Raw genomic sequence first — 19,818 nt, 5'->3', positions numbered from 1 at the left:
GGTAAACTGTCAAAATTATTTTAAAGGGTTTTCCCTTGTATTTATATTGTACACAACTGAATAACAGCACTTTTAAAGAGACCCTTACTGTAGCTTTGGATAGATATCACATGCAACTTCCTCTATTGGCTCACTGATACCATGCAGTGTATTGGCACAGAATATCAACATGGAAGCTTGGGTTTAATTATTTATTAAAATAATTATAAATCATTTATTATTATCAATAAGCACCAAGCAAGTATTACTTGATTTTTTTCTCTCGTTTATCTGAAACTGCAGTGCTGGAGGGAATGAAAGCAAGGCTCATAACACAAGGATGTTGCACACGATCTATTCCTCCCACATACAGTACAGTAAGTGGTTTGACACAGGGAGATTTAAACCCCACACACACACACACACACACACACACACACACACACACACTTAAGACATGGAGGCAGTTGCAGATTATGTTTTAACAGACGGGAGCTGATACAACTTTAATCTTATGCAAATCTTCCACCATTTCTTCAAGTTAGTTTCCAACAGTTTAAATTCTATCAGTCATTTCTGCTTGGTTTGGAGTCTGTAGGTCAGGAGCGTTGACAGTAGCACCTTACCCTATTAAAAATAAAGGGATCAAATGTACATCTCAAACACTATAACGGGTATTTGAACAGTCTGCAAAGATATGCATGGCAATGAACTCCAGTACTAGTAATCTGACATAATGCATTTCCTATTCTATCCTGTGCAACATTGGCATCTCAAAGGAAGGTGTGTGTGTGTGTGTGTGTGATGAAACACTCAGACAGATAGATCTATTTTGAGACAAGGCAGACACAACATCTTCTCATCAGACATCAGAACCAAAAAGTTCCACGTTACGCAAAGGGAGAATTAACTTTATCTACAAAGCATACAATCGACAAACCCCTTTTTTTCCTTGTTGCTTTTTTTTGACAATGAAATATTAGCATACGTCTAAAAGGCATCGCCATGTACTTTATATGATAATGGTCTCAATACTCAATAAAACAAAACTAGTTAATGATGAAAGACACAATTAAAGCTCTCAGTCGCTACATATGGGCCGACGTCTCGCCTTCGACACATTCGAGCATTAGTATTTCTGCGTAACGCTGAAACACAAAAACAAACAAGACAGAAAAAGGGTGGTTCACAAAGTGTCACTACAAAGTCTATAAATATACATACAGTGAATGATGTCAACCAAAAAAAAGCTAAAGCAAACAGTTTTCAATAACGGATGTAAAGTAACAGAAAAAACAAGTCATTATAAGCAGAGCAAAAATACCATTGTGCTTTGTCAAGAGGCTTTATCATGACAGACTGCATCTACAGCGACCTGGAGGCATGAGTGGAATAAGTAAAACCAGTTTGAAGACTATTTGTGTATCTTTGAGTTCTGAAAGACAACATCCATATGCAACGCAGGCAGGAACTGCAAATATTAAATATTTATATAATAATTCAAACAAAAGTTGTCAATAAAAACATTTTGAACATGAAGTACATGTTGTAACATAAGAACACTGAAATGCCGCTAAGTAAAAGAGATAGTGAGGTTTATTCAGAGACCGTCCTCTGAACAAATTAAAGGCCATGATCTCTCACACTGTCATGCATGCCAGAGTGCTAATATATATATTTTTTTCAATTGTCGATACTTAAATAACTTTCAACATTTCCTCTAACATAGTTCTACGTCTTCATACGACCACATATTACATGATAAAATACCAGCACAGACACAGTGACCTGAATGATTTTTGGCACGCCAGATATCCAAACTCAAGACCTCCTGCGGTAGATTTCAACTGAGTTTGCAGCGACCGCTTTGTCACCTGGATATCTGGCTTTTTGGCCATGGTAAGCAACAGCCTATAACAGCTGAACAAGGCGTAGTGCAAAAACTAAAATGTTGCAGTACATGCATGCAAAGGAACCTGCAGTCAGCTGCATATGTTTAAAATATCTCTTTGCCATTACGTGTATGACATCAGAGAAAATGCTCAATAACAGGAATTGCTGGAAACTAATCACACCAACCCATCCAGCATTCTCAACTAGCTATTATTATTATTTAAATTATGTTTTTCGTTATATTTTCTGACAGTAGAAAAATAGCTCGACAGCCTTATTACATGTAAAATTAGGGATTCGTGTCAATAAGAATCAAAACATTGACACCGCAGATGATCAGAGTAGAAACGCAGGTTTCACACTCGAGTCGAGTAGCTCACACGTTCTGGCTGTTCTACAAAGGCCACGGGAACGCTGAAATCCCAAATCTGCTAAATGTCCTACATATATGCCTAAAAATTTCCCTTCCACTGATACGAGACAGAATCGGTAGAGCAAGAGAGGTATACTTTAGCAGAGACAGGCTGCTGAGTTAGTGAGCGGTTCAATACGGTGTTCTGAGGAAGGAAAGCAGTCCCTGTTAAAGTTCTCCGGGTTTCTGGTTGCAGCTGGTGCACACGCGCACAGGGTGGTCCCAGCCACGCGATGGAACGGCTCGGCGCTCGGGGGAGCAGTCGTCGCACACTCCTTGGCCACAGGCGCGGCAGTGGTGCTTGGACAGCTTGGCAGTGAACTCGCGCTGGCAGTTGTGGCACGACAGGATGTCCTGGTCAGGAACCCAGTAGGCAGGACGAGCTGCGTCTTTCACTAGGCCTAAAAGGAGGGTGGAAAATAAATGCGCCACACTCACAGGTCTGGAAACTTTATATGACACCACATCCTGTTCGCTTAAGTTTATACTGCAATATAACCTAATAGAATCTCTGTCACGCAATAATTGTCTGTAAAACGATATCTGCATATGAATATGTAGAATATGTAGGCAAGGGACAAAAACTGTGGGACCAAATTCTTTCAAATTTTCACTTGTAGTCTTGTTATAGTAATACTGACCAATGTCAGATCTAGGCTACATGCAGTCTGCATTCTTGAAAACATTCATCCAATCGTTATCCATTATTTTTTTGCATTCTCCAACACTGAACAGCTGGTCAGAGCTGACTGAGCAGTCCTGGCCTGGATATCTGTTGGCAACACTGGAAGTTCCCCATAAACTATGTCAACAGATCCAGCTGATGAATGCTCTCTAATTTGATCTAATTATACCCATGATTAATTCATACAAAAATTTTAGTAAAACATAATGTTTTATATGGGGTTAGTCCCAGTCGCCTTCTTTTAATGTTTTCCCTGAATTTCTGTTGGGTGATCAGCAAGTGGTCAGTAAACACTCACATTAATCTCCTTTAAATTATTCCTTTCAGTCCTGTAAATTTAAAACGGCTTAAATCTTTTGAGCTTTCCCCATGTTTAGCTTTCCCCAGTACTACCTGAAGTGCAGCCCTGTTTCAAGTTGTGACGGGAACACAGAAACAAGAGCTGGGTTTAAAAGTAAGTTGGCTAATTTTGTTGTGATTGGAGAGGACGTCACTCTGTGGTATTTTTGGGGTAGTCACAGATATGGAGATATCTTCAGCGAGATATCATGTGGTCCAAAGCATAATTATCTATGCCCTTTACCAGTAAATTTAGACCTGCAGGTATATATAGTATCTTCACATCTATAAATATTTAACTTGTGTTTGGATTACACAAATACTTTGGTTTTGAATGCTAATAAAGAAATCTGAATAAGTTTGTGGCCTAACTGAAAAAGTACAAAAGTTGACACTCTCTTCTTATAAAGCAGAACTTGTTCTTTCTGTTGGATAATCCTGGCAGAATCCTGTCACACTGGCTTAACAAACACACTTAACAAAAGCTTTTTCTCATATCCACTGGCCAAAGTGCATCCTGGAGGTTAGTTCAAAGGGTACAGAAATGATTGATCCCTAGTAGTTAAACGATCACTGAGGAATTCTCACAGATGTATGCTGTGTAGGCAACCTAACATCAATATTAAACAAGTACAAAGCAAAGGAGACTCACAAGCCTGGCAAAGTCTCATAAACAAAAAGAACAATATAACTGGTCATCGATCACATCGCTGCACTAAAGACATCTGGTAGATACAAGAACTGAAACACTGGCAGTGTTAAACATTAGATGGGAGAGCACTTCTGCATGGAGGTGTTGCCACAGATATGTCCTGAACAGAGTGTCCAAGGCGTTTTTAGGTTCGGTGGCCAGTGTGTGTGGGAGGGTTTCAGTTTTTTAGCTTATAAATATTTTTTGCTGGCAAGAGGAACTAGTTACAGGAAAATGCAATCTCCATATAAATGTAATCATTTTACTGCCATTAACTTAAAACACTTCAGATGGCTCAACTGTTTCCTTGATTTGCGGCATAGAGACCTGCTTTTCATAGCAGTACATGTTATGTTAAAACTAGGCCATTAGGGCATCTCATATTCCTGGCGAGACTCCAGTATGACATAAATAAAGGGAAAAGACTTCATTTCTTTTTAACTGAAATTAAGCAGAATGGGCCTCCGCCACAAGAGGGCATCGCTCTGGTGTACTACCATTTACTGGGTCATTTGTTTAGGTTGCATAACCCTTCCCCTTTAGGTTTTGTTTCGGGGAAACATTCACCTAGTGGGATGTCAATAGCAGTGACCACGACTCCGAATGTGTTGGTGACAGCTTCTCCAACCTTCCTAGCAAGCGTTCCACCTTCTTCCTCTTCTTGCTCTGCTTCAAGTAGTTCTGGATAAATTTAAAAAAAAAAAAGACCCTTACTAAAGCCATGCTCATAGATGTTAAATGGCAGCATAACAGAGGTTTGAGAAAAACAGAGGAGATCTGACATTATTTAGAGTGTGTGTACCTGCATATGAAGATCTCTGCTCAAAGCAGACATCACACACTCTGACAGGGGCAAGACCCCAGCCTCTCTCGGGGACGGGTGCAGCTTTGGAAGAGCAGCCATCACAGAAGCCCTCCCCGCAGGCACGGCAGTGATGCTTGGTGTCGTTATCCTGGAAGACTGTGTGACACTTGTGGCACACCTTGCATGAGAGAAAAATAATCACAGTCCGTGTTGTATTGAGCAAGAGCTAAAAGAGTGCGGATGCAACACGAATCCAAGTTTCATCATGAGACGTGCAAATGTAGATTGTGTAATAGGCACACCGCAGACAGTAAACATCCTTGTGAACATGAAAGTGTTGACTTGGCCGTTGGTAGCTGGTGGCAAAGGATGGGGCTGTGTGTGTCACTCACCAAGATGAGGGAGTTGGGTTTCCAGTAGGCTGGGGCGATCTGATCTGTCAGCCAAGAGGTGACGGCCTTGGCGGGTTTGACACTGAGCTCTGACACAGACTGGGCCACTAGGTTGACTCCATCCAGAAGCCGCTGTGCAGCATTGCTGTTGTCCTTTAAAAAGCCATCCGACTGCAAGAAACAGACAGGTTATCTGTAGCCATAATTAAGGTCTATGCAAATCAGTGAAATATAGTCTGCATCTGATAAATAAATTAAATACTTGGCGTCACTTACTCCCGGCCAAACATGTTGGATCTCGGTGCGGACAACTGTATCAACAGGATCCTGATTTCCATACCAGTACTGTCGGCTTCGATAGATCACTCCACAGTTGGGACATTCAATAACATACCTGAACATATATTTAAAAAAATGAAACTCATTTTTTGTGACAATAATCTGGTATGTAATCTGATGTGGAGCATGCATGTTGGAGTGACAAGAAGAATTTAATTTTAGGCCAGAGCTTTAAAATGATGTTAACCAAAGCCTAGGTACAGATGCCCTCGCAGGTCATTTCCTTACTACTTACCCAGACCAGGCATACTTTGCGAGGCCCATCCATGGAGAATCCGAGGAGGCTGAGGTCTTTGGGACTACTATCACTTCTTTTCCTCCTTCATAGCAAGCCTGATTTGATGCACAACATAAATGATTTCAATTTAAGGCTCTTTGGCAATGACACAGAAGTAATTACAGTGTTATGGTCAAAACAGAGAAAGCTAAAAGTCAAAGCTGAGTCACCACACTTACTTTACAGGTGTAAATGCGATTATCATACTGAGCAGAATAACGACAGCGATGCTTCGCCTCGTGGCGCACTCCCTCTCCTAAGTGGTTCATGCTGTTCTTGCAGCCAGAGCTGAGGTAATCGTATTAACACAGAATGTAAAACAGCAAAAACAGAAAAAGACTGAAGCAAAAATGATTAAAAAAAAAAAAAGACTGGCAAGAAATACTTACCCACAACTGAGGCACAGGCTAGAGCAGGTGAAGTATTCATCAGGAAAGAAGCAACTGTGTGCTACCAGCTCACCTGCGATTTCCCCACTGAAGCGCTCGCTCAGTGCCTGCAGGGAAATTAAAGATCAGCAGATATTAATCCATAAACTGCTGTCAGACCAATTCAAAAATGCATTTCCATGTGATGCAGAAACAAGCAGACTTCTAAATGCAGCCCTACCTGCAGGGCTTTGAAGATGACCACAGGTGTGCGTGGAGAACGGGTGGCGTTGTTATCCAGGAGCTGCTCCAGTTTATTCTGTAGGCCGCGAAAGTCAGTAGGAGGACTGAGAGTCTGCGTACCCCAGTAGTGGACAGAACTAAAGGCCTCTGGAAAGCGTGAAAGCTTCCTGAAGCGCTCCAACAGCAGCCGATCTACTGACTCGAATGACTTATCTACAACAGGACAAAAATTTAATGATTATTAACATCAGCTAAAATATACTGCAGATATATTTAGCATTTATCGACAGTTCTTAAAATAGTGTGCTTGAAAGAATGCATGTGACATGTGAGGGGAAATAGACAATATTTGCCTTATAAGAAATACAAATGTGCCTTTCATTCCAAAAAAACAGAGTGGGTAATAAAATGGCCTGCATCTACCAAAGAGCAATATATGGTAAGCAAGGTATACCACATATAATGTAATACCTGAAATAAACACGAATAGAAATGAAGAAATAAGCCCTGAACAGGAGGAACCTGTGGAGATTTTTTAGAGCTCATCTTGGAAAAGCAAAATGTGTTTGGCACAACGGTGAATTCAAATCACAATTCTGAATGCAAAAGCTGCCAGACAAACAGGATTTTTTTTTTTAAAGAAAGAGTATGAAAGATATGAGACTATGGTAAAAACAGGCAGTCTTCCTCAGTAAAAGGGCTTATCTAACTTGAGCAAATTGCAAGTCTCTGCAAGCTGATTATTATACCAGAGCGAGAGGAACACAAACCAGTAGATACTGAGGACTGGAAAACACATCATACTATTAGAGTTTAGACAAATTCAAATAATGATTCCCAATAATGTACAATACCTGGTGTTAAAACTAGATGTAAATGTGTAAAAACTGGTGTGACTACAGCTATAAATGTACATTTCTTTATCATTTCCAGATTTAACTAAAGTTGGAAAGCTGATTTCGACCTCCAGATAACAGGGATAGAAGGCTAATATTTGCTAAACCCCAAATTATATGCAATGCTTAACCCTCAGTTGACTTTAAAGGGGCCACTTGTAGTCCTTTGATGCAATGATCCATAACTACTGTATATTCAGAGTGTCAGAGTGAAAATGTTAAATAAAGTTATTTTTAAAAAGGTTTAAGTTATTGCATTGCACCCTTTAACAGGAGGAGGTGTTTTACCTGAACCCAGCAACTTAGTGTGGACTGTTTCATGGAAGATGACTACAGCGGGACCCAGGGTGGACAGTGGAACATCCAGGCCACAGCGTGCTGTCGTTGCCTTCAGTTCCTTGGTGAAATGCTTCAAATATGCGTCTGAAGCATCTCCGAGGAACTTGAAGAGGTCATCGTGGAGACGGTCAGCATGGGTGCGGTAGATGATGAGGTCAGAGATGGCGAGCACCTTGAGTAAGAGACGTGTTCTCTGGCCTTGTTTGGAACTGTTCCCAAGCAGCCCCTCTGTATCAATGACCACTAATTTATGGATGGGATCAAATGCTGCCCACACTCCCACTGTGCATGACTCTTGTGCAGGAGAAGTCTTGAACACCTCTCTGCCCATGAAGAACGTGTGGTTTAAGGTGTGAGATTTGCCCTCTCCAGTGTTACCAAAGATGGACACCACCTTCAGCAGCTGGTCGGGCGAGCAGCTGAGGCTCTTCATGAAGGAAGCTTCATCTTTTATCTTAGGACAAACAACAAGTGTAAAAACTTTAAAGCATAAACAAAGAAAATGGAATACAGTCCTATTTAATGCCCACTTGCACAACTTACCTGCATTTCCTCATTCTCATCAACCAGAAGAAAGCTTGATACCTTCTCCAGAAGTTTAGCCTTCTGAGATTTGGTCTCATCGGCTATACAGACAGCAGGCTGGGCAGATGTTTGGACAGAGTTGCCTTCTGCAGGTTTGGGTGGTGGAGGATAATGTGTAAGCTGGTGTTTCTTCTTGTTGCCTCCACTGTGGGTACGTTTCTGACAGTCCTGACACAGGTTAACTTTGCAGTTCTGGCAACGGACCACAGACCGATGGCGCGTGCCACTATCCCCACTACCTCCTTTACAGTTGTCACAGTATGGGACATGTCCAGGACCTAGCTGGACCCGCTTGTGGTTCTTTAGCCGGTCATGACTATGGAGGTCGAGCTCACAGCGAACACACTGCAGGCTTTTGCAATCAACACACTCAAATGCCGCCTCCTCAGAGCCACCACAGGAATAACTCTCCTGACATATCAGACTAGTATTGACTCCCTTTTCTGAAGATGAGCCATACCCATTCATCGTTTCTTAAGGAGTGAGCTTGAATACAGACTGGCGCTTATTGGAACAGCTTTGACAACAGCACCAGCTACTTCCAATAGCAGTTAATGAAAAATGCACAGTGCAGTAATACTGAAAAACGCAAATACAATGAAATAAACTTAAGACAGCTGCACGATAACAGGGCAGCTATCACACTGATTTAATACAAAGTTTAAACACTGATGTAAGTGATCAAATTAGTTTTAGCGGTATGAAATTCAGACACCTAAACGGGTTGATCTAATGCCATTTAGTGCACCTAACAAAGGCAGTGAAGTAAAAACCGTCGTCTTCTTCAGTAACGTTTAATATCCTTTGATCCTGTTAGCTTGTTCATGCATTAAAGTTAGCATTTAGCAGCAATATTACCTAAAATATATATCTAAGGCAAGAAAGAAACAGTTAGGTAACACATAAGTGTGTACAGGTAACCAGTACCTAACGACACAAAGAACCCTCCTTGGGGAAAAAAAATACCAAAACAAAAATGAGCAAATGTTAATGCTAACAACAGGCTAACTAGCAAGCTGACCCTCTGTGGGTCTATACCTTGCAAATTCAGTAAATTACTTGGCAACCAAATGTGAACAGCTAGCTTAGAGCTAGCTACTTTAGCCGGACAATTTCAACTTTTCCCCCCCACCTCAAACAAAAGCTGCAATTAGCGAGCCAGCAAACCACCACAGCTCACAGCCGTCCAAGCAAGCAGCTAGCCTCCAGTCTGTCAACTAAACAGCAACAACATATCAACAAACAACAGCTAGTCGATGTCAAAAGCTCGAATATCTGTGGGCTCTTTCACTAAACACCGGGAGGGAAATCGGCGCGATTCGGTTTTAAAAGTCTTTAGAAGAGTTACTGTATTTAAATTCTTCCAAGCAGTGTCATTGTTTTGTTCTTCAGCCCCCCTCCCTGATAGATTGCTCTAGCTACGTTATTTTGTTGCCAGGTCAGATCAGCTGATCAGATTATTTTCAGTCACAGGGTCAGAGCAGGGTGACGCCACGTTGCATCATGGGAAACGTAGTTCTTGCTAATAGTTTGCTCTGTTTACATTCTGTGCAACTCCTAAAAGCTCACATATTAAAACGTTTCTTTTTGAATTTTTTGTATAATATAATATAATATAATATAATATAATATAATATAATATAATATAATATAATATAATATAATATAATATAATATAATATAATATAATATAATATAGCCGGCGAGCACTGTGAGGGTCATGTTTTTTGACTTTTCCAGTGCTTTCAACACCATCAGGCCGACCCTCCTGGGTGATAAGTTAGCAGCGATGCAGGTGGATGCTTCTCTGGTGTCCTGGATTGTTGATTACCTGACAGGAAGACCACAATATGTACGTCTCCCACAGTGTGTGTCTGACAAGGTGATTAGCAACACAGGGGCACCACAGGGGACTGTCCTCTCCCCCTTCCTCTTCACCCTCTACACCACAGACTTCAGCCACTGCACAGAGACCTGCCATCTTCAGAAGTTTTCTGATGACTCTGCGGTGGTTGGATGCATCAGCAGGGATGATGAGACAGAGTACCGGGCTGTGGTCGACTCCTTTGTCACGTGGTGTGAGCAGAATCATCTGCAGCTCAACGTGGCAAAGACCAAGGAACTGATCGTGGACTTCAGGAAGACCAGGAAACACTTGACCCCTGTTTCAATCCAGGGGGTCAGTGTTGACATTGTGGAGGACTATAAATACCTTGGAGTACACATTGACAATAAACTGGACTGGGCTAAAAACACCACAGCACTTTACAGGAAGGGCCAGAGTCGTCTCTATTTTTTGAGGCGACTGAGGTCCTTCAACATCTGCCAGAAAATGCTGAGGATTTTCTATGAGTCTGTTGTGGCCAGTGCGATCCTCTATGCTGTTGCATGCTGGGGGAGCAGGCTGAGGGTCGCAGATGCCAACAGACTTAATAAACTGATCCGTAAGGCCAGCAATGTTGTGGGGATGGAGCTGGACTCCCTCAAGGTGGTGTCGGAGAGGCGGATGCTGTCCAAGATAAAGACAATGTTGGATAACACCTCCCACCCACTCCATGACATGTTGGTCAGTCACAGGAGCTCATTCAGTGAGAGACTGAGATTACCGAAAAGCACCACTGAACGACACAGGAAATCATTCCTGCCTGTGGCCATCTCCCTGTACAACGCATCCACTTAACACACTGTTTGCTGCTACAGCTACACATGTTTCTTTTCCAAATATTTATTTATAAGTGACTTATGTATGTATGTATATATATGTATATATTGTACTATTCTTAGTTAGCGTATTGTCTGTCTTGTCTTAATGTTGGTTTAAAATGGAGCACTGTAACAAAAAATAATTTCCCCCAGGGATCAATAAAGTATTCTGATTCTGATTCTGATTCTGATAATATAATATAAACAAAGTTTAAAAAAAAAAGTCCAGAAGAGAGGAGAGAATCAGTGAGCAGCAGTATGACTTCATGCCAAAAAAAGAACACTACAATGTGATGTTTGCTTTGAGAGTGTTGATGGAGGAGTATAGAGAAGGTGGTAAGAAATTGCACTGTGTCTTTGTGGATCTAGAGAAAGCTGATAGGCAGGTACCAAAAGAGGAACTGTGGTACTACATGAGGAAGTCAGGAATGGCAGACAAGTATGTGAGGGTTGTGCAGGGACATGACAAGGACAGGAAGAGAGTGGTGAGGTGTGCAGTAGGAGTGACAGATGGCTTCAAGGTGGGGATAGGATCGGCTGTGAGCCCCTTCTTGTTTGTAGTGGAGACGGACAGGCTGACAGATGAGGTGAGGCAGGAGTCTGCATGAACTGTAACATTTGCAGATAACACTGAGATCTGCAAGAGATGATATCTACTGGATATAAATATGGATATAAACTGGATATAAATATGGATATAAATATGGATATAAATGTCATATAGACCAGGTGTGTCAAACATAAAGCAAAAACTCCAATTTGGCCCAAAAAGTTATATTTCTGTAATTTTACAATTTAAGTCCAAAGAGTAATGTTGGCAGATTTCATTAGTCAACCACAGCATTTCTTTATCAAGTAGAAAAACTGAAACATACTCTTGAAATTGCACTTCTTTTTATTATATTCACATACTGCAGGGATTAATTAATTTGGGATTTCTTCCAAAGACAAGAACTAACAGACTTAAAAACTCCTTTGTCCCACACGCCATCAGACTGTTTAACTCCTCTCTGGAGGGGAGAGGGAGGGGAAACAGGAGGACAAAGGAGGGGGGAACAACTAAGCTGTAGTGCCTCTTCACTTCACTGTGCAATACTTTTGTTAATAGTCAACGGTGCAATAGACTTGAAATGTGCAATTTCACTTGTATTTTTATTTTTATTCCTATTTATTCTATTTATCCCCTTTGTATATTTTATGTATATATGTCTCTGTACTTATATATGTGTATATATATATATAATATTCTGTAACTCTGTAACTTCTGTCGGTGCTGTGCTTTTTTGGAAACCAAATTTCCCAGAGGAACCCACCCGAGGGATTAATAAAGTTTTATCTTATCTTATCTCTCTCTTATCTTAAAAGTGCATTTAAATTACCGTACACTGACAGAACAACCAGTTGGTCTAGCCCATGGTCTACGATAATGTCCTGTTAAGCACAACATTGTGAAAAGCTCTAAATATCTCTTTAAATTAATATCTAATCCAAATCTACCTGTTGCTTCTAGTTGGCCAAATCTTATCCTTAATCTAATCACTGAAATTAAAACTCCATTACCAATCATCGCCATAGCTAGGAAAATGTGGGTGGGTGTTTTAAAAGTAGGTTTGGGAAACAAGTCCCATCATCAGGCTTCAGGCTCAGGATGGATTTAAATGGCTTTTATCTTGTAAAGTAGCACTTCAAAGCAGCAGCAGGGGACCATTTGTCCTAAATGCCAGTCTGCGCTTTCCCTCCGTTTCTTCACTGACAGTAACTTCTAAAGGCAAATCCTTAAATTTGATGTTGTCTTTTTGAAAGCAAGCAAATCACAACCACTGCATTTCTTAATCCATTTATTACAAAACTTACCTAGCACACAGAAATATAAATAATAACAACAACAGCCAAAATATGAAACAAGAAACACAAAGGTATAAAGAGAGGAAGTGTAGCTGGCTGAAGTCACCGTTTGTCCGGTTTGTCACATTTCACACAAAGATGGAGATTTTGAGATCAGTTCTTTAAATCCACAGCCCACAATTTGTAGACAGACACTTTGTTTAAAAAAACAAAAATCATGGTTTGTTACGGTCGAGTGAGGATACCCGCTCTGCACTTTGGATTTCAGATCACAAGAATCTAAAGATTTTCCTCCATCCACCATCATAAAGAGACTTTAAACTGTTAAGCAAATTGATCTTTTTGTATTTAGTGCCACCGTGCTTGTGCTTAATGGCAGCAAATACAGCACAGTCAAAGGCGTCTTTAAGGTTGTGCTGTGTGAGAGCCGAGCACTCCACGTAGTCATGAGCTCTGATCCTGCTCGCGAGCCGTCTGGCCTTGTTAAAGAGCACCGGTCTGGTGCCCCGCTGGTTCAGATGAATGAGGACGTCCACACTGTGTCGAAGGTCTGACTGAGTTCCAACCAGAACGATGGGGGAGATTGGGTTGGCGGCTCGAATCTGTGGGATCCATTTGGAGGTGATATTGTCAAATGAGATGGGGTTGACGAGGCTGAAGCAGAGGATGAAGACGTCCACATGGGCATAGCACAGAGAGCGCAGATGGCCAAACATCTCCTGATAGATCAAACATTGAGAGATGAGAAGCACTGGACCCACTTGTCTGTTTAGAAAAAAAAAACTGTGATATGTGATAATTACCTGTCCAGCAGTATCTATCAGCTTAATGTGGGTTGGGATTCCATTCACATGAACTAATCCTGGACGTTAGGTAGAGACAAGCAGGCTTTATTGCTGGGTGAAATATCTGACCTTTAAATAAAAGAGCTCCTTCACTTACCTGTGAAAACATCAAATGCAGTTTGCCTGTACTCAGTGTTGTATCCATTGAAGATGTAACTGATAACCATGCTGGTTTTTCCCACTGCTCCATCACCAACCAGCATGCAGCTCACTTCTTCTCTCATTCTGTTTGCTTTATCAGTTCTATGACAGGCCATCTTCCCTTATATTATCACTGCACTATCTTAGAATCCCAGCAGTGCGAAAGTCTATGCAGGAGTGCAGCACTAATGTAAAACATGTCTTCTTCCACCCCGGGGGCCTGTTAGTGGCAATAAAGGGAGAAGGCCACCTCGATTTGAAAGAACAAAGGCGCCCAATCAGATGAGTGACCTCTTCTCAACACTTTGACTGTTTCCGTTTGATGCAGATTTACATAGTCACTCCCACCAAACACTCGATGTGACTCATCCAATAAAGGTCACTTAACTGGACGTTAAAGACGGCATAAGAGGATAATTAATTTTATTTCGCAGAGTGCTTGTTTGTAAATGTGTAAACTTAACACACACAAATTTGTGGAAGACTTTACAAACTCTATACATGCCCAATTCTGAATATACTAACGTGAACAGCTGTAGTAATAACGTCGATATTATCGCGAGAGTAGATTTACGAACTCCTAAATTCTCTTCTGTGCGGAGATGCATTATGTTCGCGCGACAGTGATGTAATACCATCGCCGGCCACTAGAGGGCAGTGTTGCTCCAGCATGGAGCGGGTACTTCACGGTGCTTCACTCAGGTGCAGTTTCTTGATTTCGTGAAACGAACCAGAAAAGGTAATTATTCTGACTCATTCACAACTTTCAGAAAATTATTTTTTATTTTCTGAAGTGACAGAAAATAAGCTTACCGTTTTTTTTTTCATTTTAATATTCCTTTAATCAGTACACAGCGAAATATTCAGCACCCAGAAGCTCCAAACAACATTTCTCAGGCCGGTTTGTTTTCATTGGGTATATACATTACATTTCAATACCAGCTTTACTCTTCCACGCAAAGAGCAAAGAGCAGAGCTGAAGGGAAGTAGTGGAGGTCATTGTTTGTCATCAAGTCCAGTTCATAGTAGTGATGTCAGGTCCCATCTGTCTTTTTTTTTTTTCAGGGTGACTGGGTTCATAAATACACACACACACACACACACACACACACACACACACACACACACACACACACACACACACACACACACACACACACACACACACAAATCCCAAATATATATTTTTTAAATCTCATATTTACATTTCCTCTGTTGCAAACACACTCATACAGACTGCATCTGCAATTCAGCGACTTCCACATCTGCAGAAACTCAGCATATTACTCTGCTAGTATAACTAATCACAGTACGTTAAAGGAGCTCACACTGATAATTCTTTGATCACATGCTGGCCTTAGTTCAGGGGAAACTGCTTAATTGTGAAGTCTGTAGTTTGTCTGAATTCCCATCATGCATTTGATTTGTGTTTCTAGGCAGAAATACCAAATGCATTAAATAAGTTATTTAAAGCATTTTAAGCCTGACGTTATGGAAGTTTTGACCAAATACAAAAAATCATAAATTAATAAAACTTTGGCTTGGAAAACCTCTTCTGCACAACTGATTTATAATTGGTTTATAATGCAGCTGGAGTCATTTTCTTATGATCCAGCATCTAGATTACATTACGCCACACTTTTAAGGCCAGTCTCTGACCTTACAAAAAAGCCATTATGGTAATATTAGTAATGTCTGCAAAAATAATTGGTTATTATCTTACTGTACTTTTCCTTAATTGAACTTGCTATTGCAGTCATGTCTTGTTGCAACATTTGCACTGAGCCTTGAGCTTGTTTCCCTCGCAAACAATCCAAATTTTGCACTCCAACATATCACAGCTGTACTGCAGAAGAATTGTACCAGCAAGCGGCGCAACATATTTTAGAGCCCGGGAAACGTTTGGGGGGTTGAAACTGCAGCTTTAAACAAAGTGTTGCTCCTTATCTGTCTGAACCTGCAGGAAACTCTGCGAGCATTGTGTTGTAAGGTCTCTGCTTCCTGTTTGCCGTTGTTTCTCACTTACTCTTTCTCTTCTCCCTTTCTCTCCCCCCTTTTCCCACCACCTGCGGTGCGAGTGATAGAGTTTATTCCCCGTGGTAGGAGGACAACATCTGGTCCCCACCCCACCTCCTCTCCATACAAATCATTCTGCTTGCTCAACTCCCATGCTACACCTTTGACAGCTGTGAGTCACAATGTGCTGTTCCTTAATCCAAGGTAAATGTCAAATGCAGGAAGTCGTCTTTAAATACCCTTGCATCCAAAGATTGTTTTTCTGTAACTTTCTTTTATCATCTCAGATCTGTCACAGAGCTTTTCAAATAGAAGCAAATGTCTGTGAAAGGCTTGCATCACCCTTAACTCGTGCAGCAGATGTCAGCAGAGTGTTAATGGCTCAGTGTCCTGGGATGCATACGTTGCTATAAACATGTTTAGTCTATGCATTCCCACGGTCTATTTTTGTATAACTAGACATGCAGAAGTGAATACCGACATAGATTTATTTAGGTAATCTGCTTAGGAAGAGACTCTCTGTGTGTGTGGCTTAGGAGAGCCCTCTGGCATGCATAGAGCTCACTTCAAATTCCACACCTTCAATATGTAGTGATAAATCTTGTCAGTGTGCTCTGACTGCAGTCTATTTATTTAAAGGCATAGTTTGAGATCAGCACAAACGCATCCGTCTCGACCCAAACTATTAGCCCAGTATTTTAAAAATAAACTCAACATCTGCCTGCACTTCCTGTCTCATATCAAATCTGACAACAATAGGGAATCTCTGCCAGATAGGTGTTAAAAGATTATGCTGCCCCCTAAGCCGGAGCTCAGCATGGCACTCTCAGGCCACAAAACAAGTGGCTGATGCCGACATGGATTGATAAACAAGCCATTTGCATAACATTTCCTGTATCTCATTTTAAGTAGATGAGGATTAGAGCAGGAGGGGTGCATCCATCACACTCCACATAACAGGAACACTTTACCTTATACGTCATTAAACTTAAGTTGTTCTAGTATAAACCACTGTTCTCTGAAAAGTCCAATTACAAACACTCACAAAACAGTGCTTTGTGTGTTCAGTCTTCTCCGTGCGGCCCTCACTAACATGCTCCACTCTGAATCTATGAGAAAACCTAATCTAGCAGCTGTACTAAATACTTTAATAAATGCTAACTCCCAAAGCAGATATGCCAGACAATCATAAAAACTAACATGCTAAGTTAAGGAGGTACATTTTTGACATAACTTACTCTATTGCTTCAGCATATTAGTATAAAAAACACAACCTCGAGGTCTCTGTCCAGAAGAGCGAAGCTTGAGGAACTCACACGTACCAGCTCAAGGGAGTGAAAGGAAGATTTCGTCCTGATGTTGTTGACACCATCTCAAAACTTTCAACTTTTTATTAGCGCTAGACAAAAATGACGAAGGAAGTCTGTGCCAGGCACTGTTCATATAGTAGGAGTGACCTTCCAGTTTATAAATGAGTTTCAGACCTGGACTTGTTTTTAGTAGTGCAGGGATAGTAGGGAGCTGGGTTAGTGTGATGATACCGCTTCAGTTTTTTTGCGGCCCTCTTCTCAGTGAATCTCAAATTCTCGCACCTTATGCTCACCACACAAAGTGATTCACGTTGAGACTTGTGTGGATTTCGTCTGTTCTGCACATGACCCTTGCTTGTATTCTTGCCTTGTTGCCAGTTATTGAGATGCACTGTGGTATCAGTGCATTTTCAGTTAATCTGGATTGACATTGTAGCCATTTGGATCTGAGCCAGCTTATGGTAAGTCATCCTGCCCCAATTTTTAAGTAAAGCTTAATGATTTTGGGGGCTTTTGTTAGCCAGCAAGAACCCATGCCAATTTAGTTACCTCTGCTCCATTAAATCCTTGCTGGGGTCCAGAAGCAGCAGACTAATCCCACTTTACCCTCCAGAGAGCATCGTAAGGGGTCTGTCCTCTGCCCTCAGTGAAAAAAGAGCTGCTCTCCCATGAACCTGTTCAAAAACTAAAAAAAATATTTATTTGTCTGCACCATGGGAATGTGGATTATTAACACACATTTAAAAGCCCTGAAAAATGTTTTCTAAATCATCCTCTATGCAAAGTGGCTTTAGGACAAGTTGATGAATTTCTGTAGATATCGATTGATCTTCTTTCTGCAACACGTTCTCGCTCCCAAAGCGTAACATTTTACGCTAGGTGACAAATCGTCAACACATTACGCTTTCCGCTACCCACCACGTTCCTAAATGACGACCTCGGAAAAAAGAGGACATGAGAACCGTCTGGACTCCGTCTACACATGTTCGCTCTTTTTCTTCAAATCGCTTCGAAACACGCTATTTAACATCATTATAGTCCTGGTTAAGATCAGGAATAAGGTTATGGTTAGGGCTGGAACGTCCATTACCGCGGGAGCGTCATTGCACTGGATTCCAGCCATAACCCGCCGCGTACCATAAGAACGCCGAAGGTCTCCTTTCGCGTTCCTCAGGAACGCTGCGGGACGTGACAAACATGTTACGCCTGCTGGGACTTTACATGAGTCACAACTGAGCAATATTAAAACTATGAGAAGATTTTGTTGTCTGAATTAAAAATAAGAATTAGATCACTCTAAGAAGGATAAATAATAGCTTTCTTTTATGTTGATTCACATGCATTTACTAATCAATATTTATGGATGTTATATCGATATTTGCAGAGAAACGTTTAGTTTAAACTAGCTCATGTGCAGCCTGGCAGTTACACATTTACTAGCTTTGTAGATATGAATGAAAAAAAATACTGAATGAAGTTCTAAAAATCAGTCAGCTAATGCTGATATTTCCACACAGTGGACTCCATGGTATAGTTTTGAAATTCCTCGGAACTTAGTTGAGAATACTGATACTGAACTTACATTTATGCAGTACGTATAAAGGTACGGCCAGCAGGTGACCTGGCTCCGTAACAAAAATATAAGCTGAGCTAATATATGTTTTTCCTAAAGTACAAATGTGGGTTTACACAGGTTTCTGATTTTTTTAAAGATGCTGGTATATATTCTAGTTTTCACACACTTCCACGAGAGAAGGATGAAGAACGGATCAGATCTGAACAAACCTCAGATTCACAGGTGTGTTTTAGCGTCACCATGATGAACCATACATGTCCATGTTCAACATACTGCAGGGAAGCCCCCAGCTGCCTGTGAATGGGCACATTCACATGATCATCCTCACACTGTGAACATGTAATAAAACTCGCAGGTTGACTAAATTTGCAGAAACTCGTGTGAGGAACATTGTGAACATTTGCAGTAGTTCGGTTACTTTGTTTTGCCATTTTGTAGTTATCTTTACCTGCAAACAAAATGTTTTCTGGCAGACTCTCTCAGACACTTGTTAGGAAAAGTTTCCAGCTGCTACACAATGCAAATACAAAACCAGCTGCTGGATATTCCCATGTATTTTTTATGGTTACGTCACATAGCTGACAGCTTTAATCTGGATTGTTGACTGCTCTCATTTATAGAAATGGAAAACCTGAACCTTTTAGTTTCCAGGTGAGTCACTGATGGCATCATCTCAGTCTTACTTTTGCCATAATATTCAGGAACCCTGTTGTCAGAAAGGCCTGCAAATCACAATAATTCATTTATGAAATTGATAACAACATCAACAGAGGTTTCACCCTTTGGCCTTTGGAAGCATCTGTGCTTTCTCCTTATTTTAGTTTCAACTGGCTCCGCATCAATCCACACAGCATATGTTCTCCCAAGGCCTGATTACAATCTCTTCAAACAGGAAGCTCTGCTGTAATTGGCTGACTAACATGAGAACATGAACTTTCCAAATGGACACAACATCACAGACAAACACAGAGTATCATTTGTGGATTTCACTTCTAAGATTACACACTTAAATATCATGTCAAATATCACAGCAAAGTGAGTGAAATGCTCGCACTATCATATGAACTACACAGTTGGTTTTTATTAAACAGCGCTAAATAAGTCCCTTATAAATCCATGAGTACCTAACTCGTAGAGTT

At 41.0% G+C, this 19,818-nt stretch overlaps 2 protein-coding genes across 2 annotated transcripts; both read right to left on the bottom strand.

The window, feature by feature from the left end:
* Nucleotides 1-177: 177 nt before the first annotated feature.
* On the bottom strand, nucleotides 178-9,682 carry LOC101481978 (zinc finger FYVE domain-containing protein 1). The gene is made up of 11 exons (XM_004540740.3): nucleotides 8,202-9,682; nucleotides 7,608-8,112; nucleotides 6,422-6,636; nucleotides 6,202-6,308; nucleotides 5,992-6,100; nucleotides 5,771-5,868; nucleotides 5,473-5,590; nucleotides 5,197-5,367; nucleotides 4,802-4,982; nucleotides 4,567-4,680; nucleotides 178-2,685 (listed from the first exon to the last, which is right to left on the bottom strand). Exons 1-11 carry the CDS (start codon nucleotides 8,709-8,711, stop codon nucleotides 2,453-2,455), a joined length of 2,361 nt encoding a protein of 786 aa, XP_004540797.3. The 5' UTR covers nucleotides 8,712-9,682; the 3' UTR covers nucleotides 178-2,452.
* Nucleotides 9,683-12,780: 3,098 nt separating this feature from the next.
* On the bottom strand, nucleotides 12,781-16,303 carry LOC101476365 (rho-related GTP-binding protein RhoV-like). The gene is made up of 3 exons (XM_004540884.3): nucleotides 13,734-16,303; nucleotides 13,595-13,653; nucleotides 12,781-13,510 (listed from the first exon to the last, which is right to left on the bottom strand). The coding sequence occupies exons 1-3, from the start codon at nucleotides 13,891-13,893 to the stop codon at nucleotides 13,061-13,063; spliced, it is 669 nt and encodes a 222-aa protein (XP_004540941.3). The 5' UTR covers nucleotides 13,894-16,303; the 3' UTR covers nucleotides 12,781-13,060.
* Nucleotides 16,304-19,818: the final 3,515 nt, after the last annotated feature.

Source organism: Maylandia zebra, linkage group LG19 (assembly GCF_041146795.1).
Source record: "Maylandia zebra isolate NMK-2024a linkage group LG19, Mzebra_GT3a, whole genome shotgun sequence".
Taxonomy (NCBI): domain Eukaryota; kingdom Metazoa; phylum Chordata; class Actinopteri; order Cichliformes; family Cichlidae; genus Maylandia; species Maylandia zebra.
This window is presented reverse-complemented; position numbering and strand designations above follow the sequence as displayed.

Bases quoted from the DNA above. Each gene is read 5' to 3' on its own strand.
- LOC101481978 (XM_004540740.3), bottom strand. From the start codon at position 8,711: ATGAATGGGTATGGCTCATCTTCAGAAAAGGGAGTCAATACTAGTCTG. The intron at 6,637-7,607 runs GTAAAACACCTC...GTCCTGTTGTAG, and splicing joins CACTAAGTTGCTGGGTTCAG to ATAAGTCATTCGAGTCAGTA. The intron at 2,686-4,566 runs GTGAATGTTTCC...CCCTCCTTTTAG, and splicing joins TGCTATTGACATCCCACTAG to GCCTAGTGAAAGACGCAGCT.
- LOC101476365 (XM_004540884.3), bottom strand. From the start codon at position 13,893: ATGGCCTGTCATAGAACTGATAAAGCAAACAGAATGAGAGAAGAAGTG. The intron at 13,654-13,733 runs GTAAGTGAAGGA...CCTAACGTCCAG, and splicing joins TGCATTTGATGTTTTCACAG to GATTAGTTCATGTGAATGGA. The intron at 13,511-13,594 runs GTAATTATCACA...TTGATCTATCAG, and splicing joins TGATAGATACTGCTGGACAG to GAGATGTTTGGCCATCTGCG.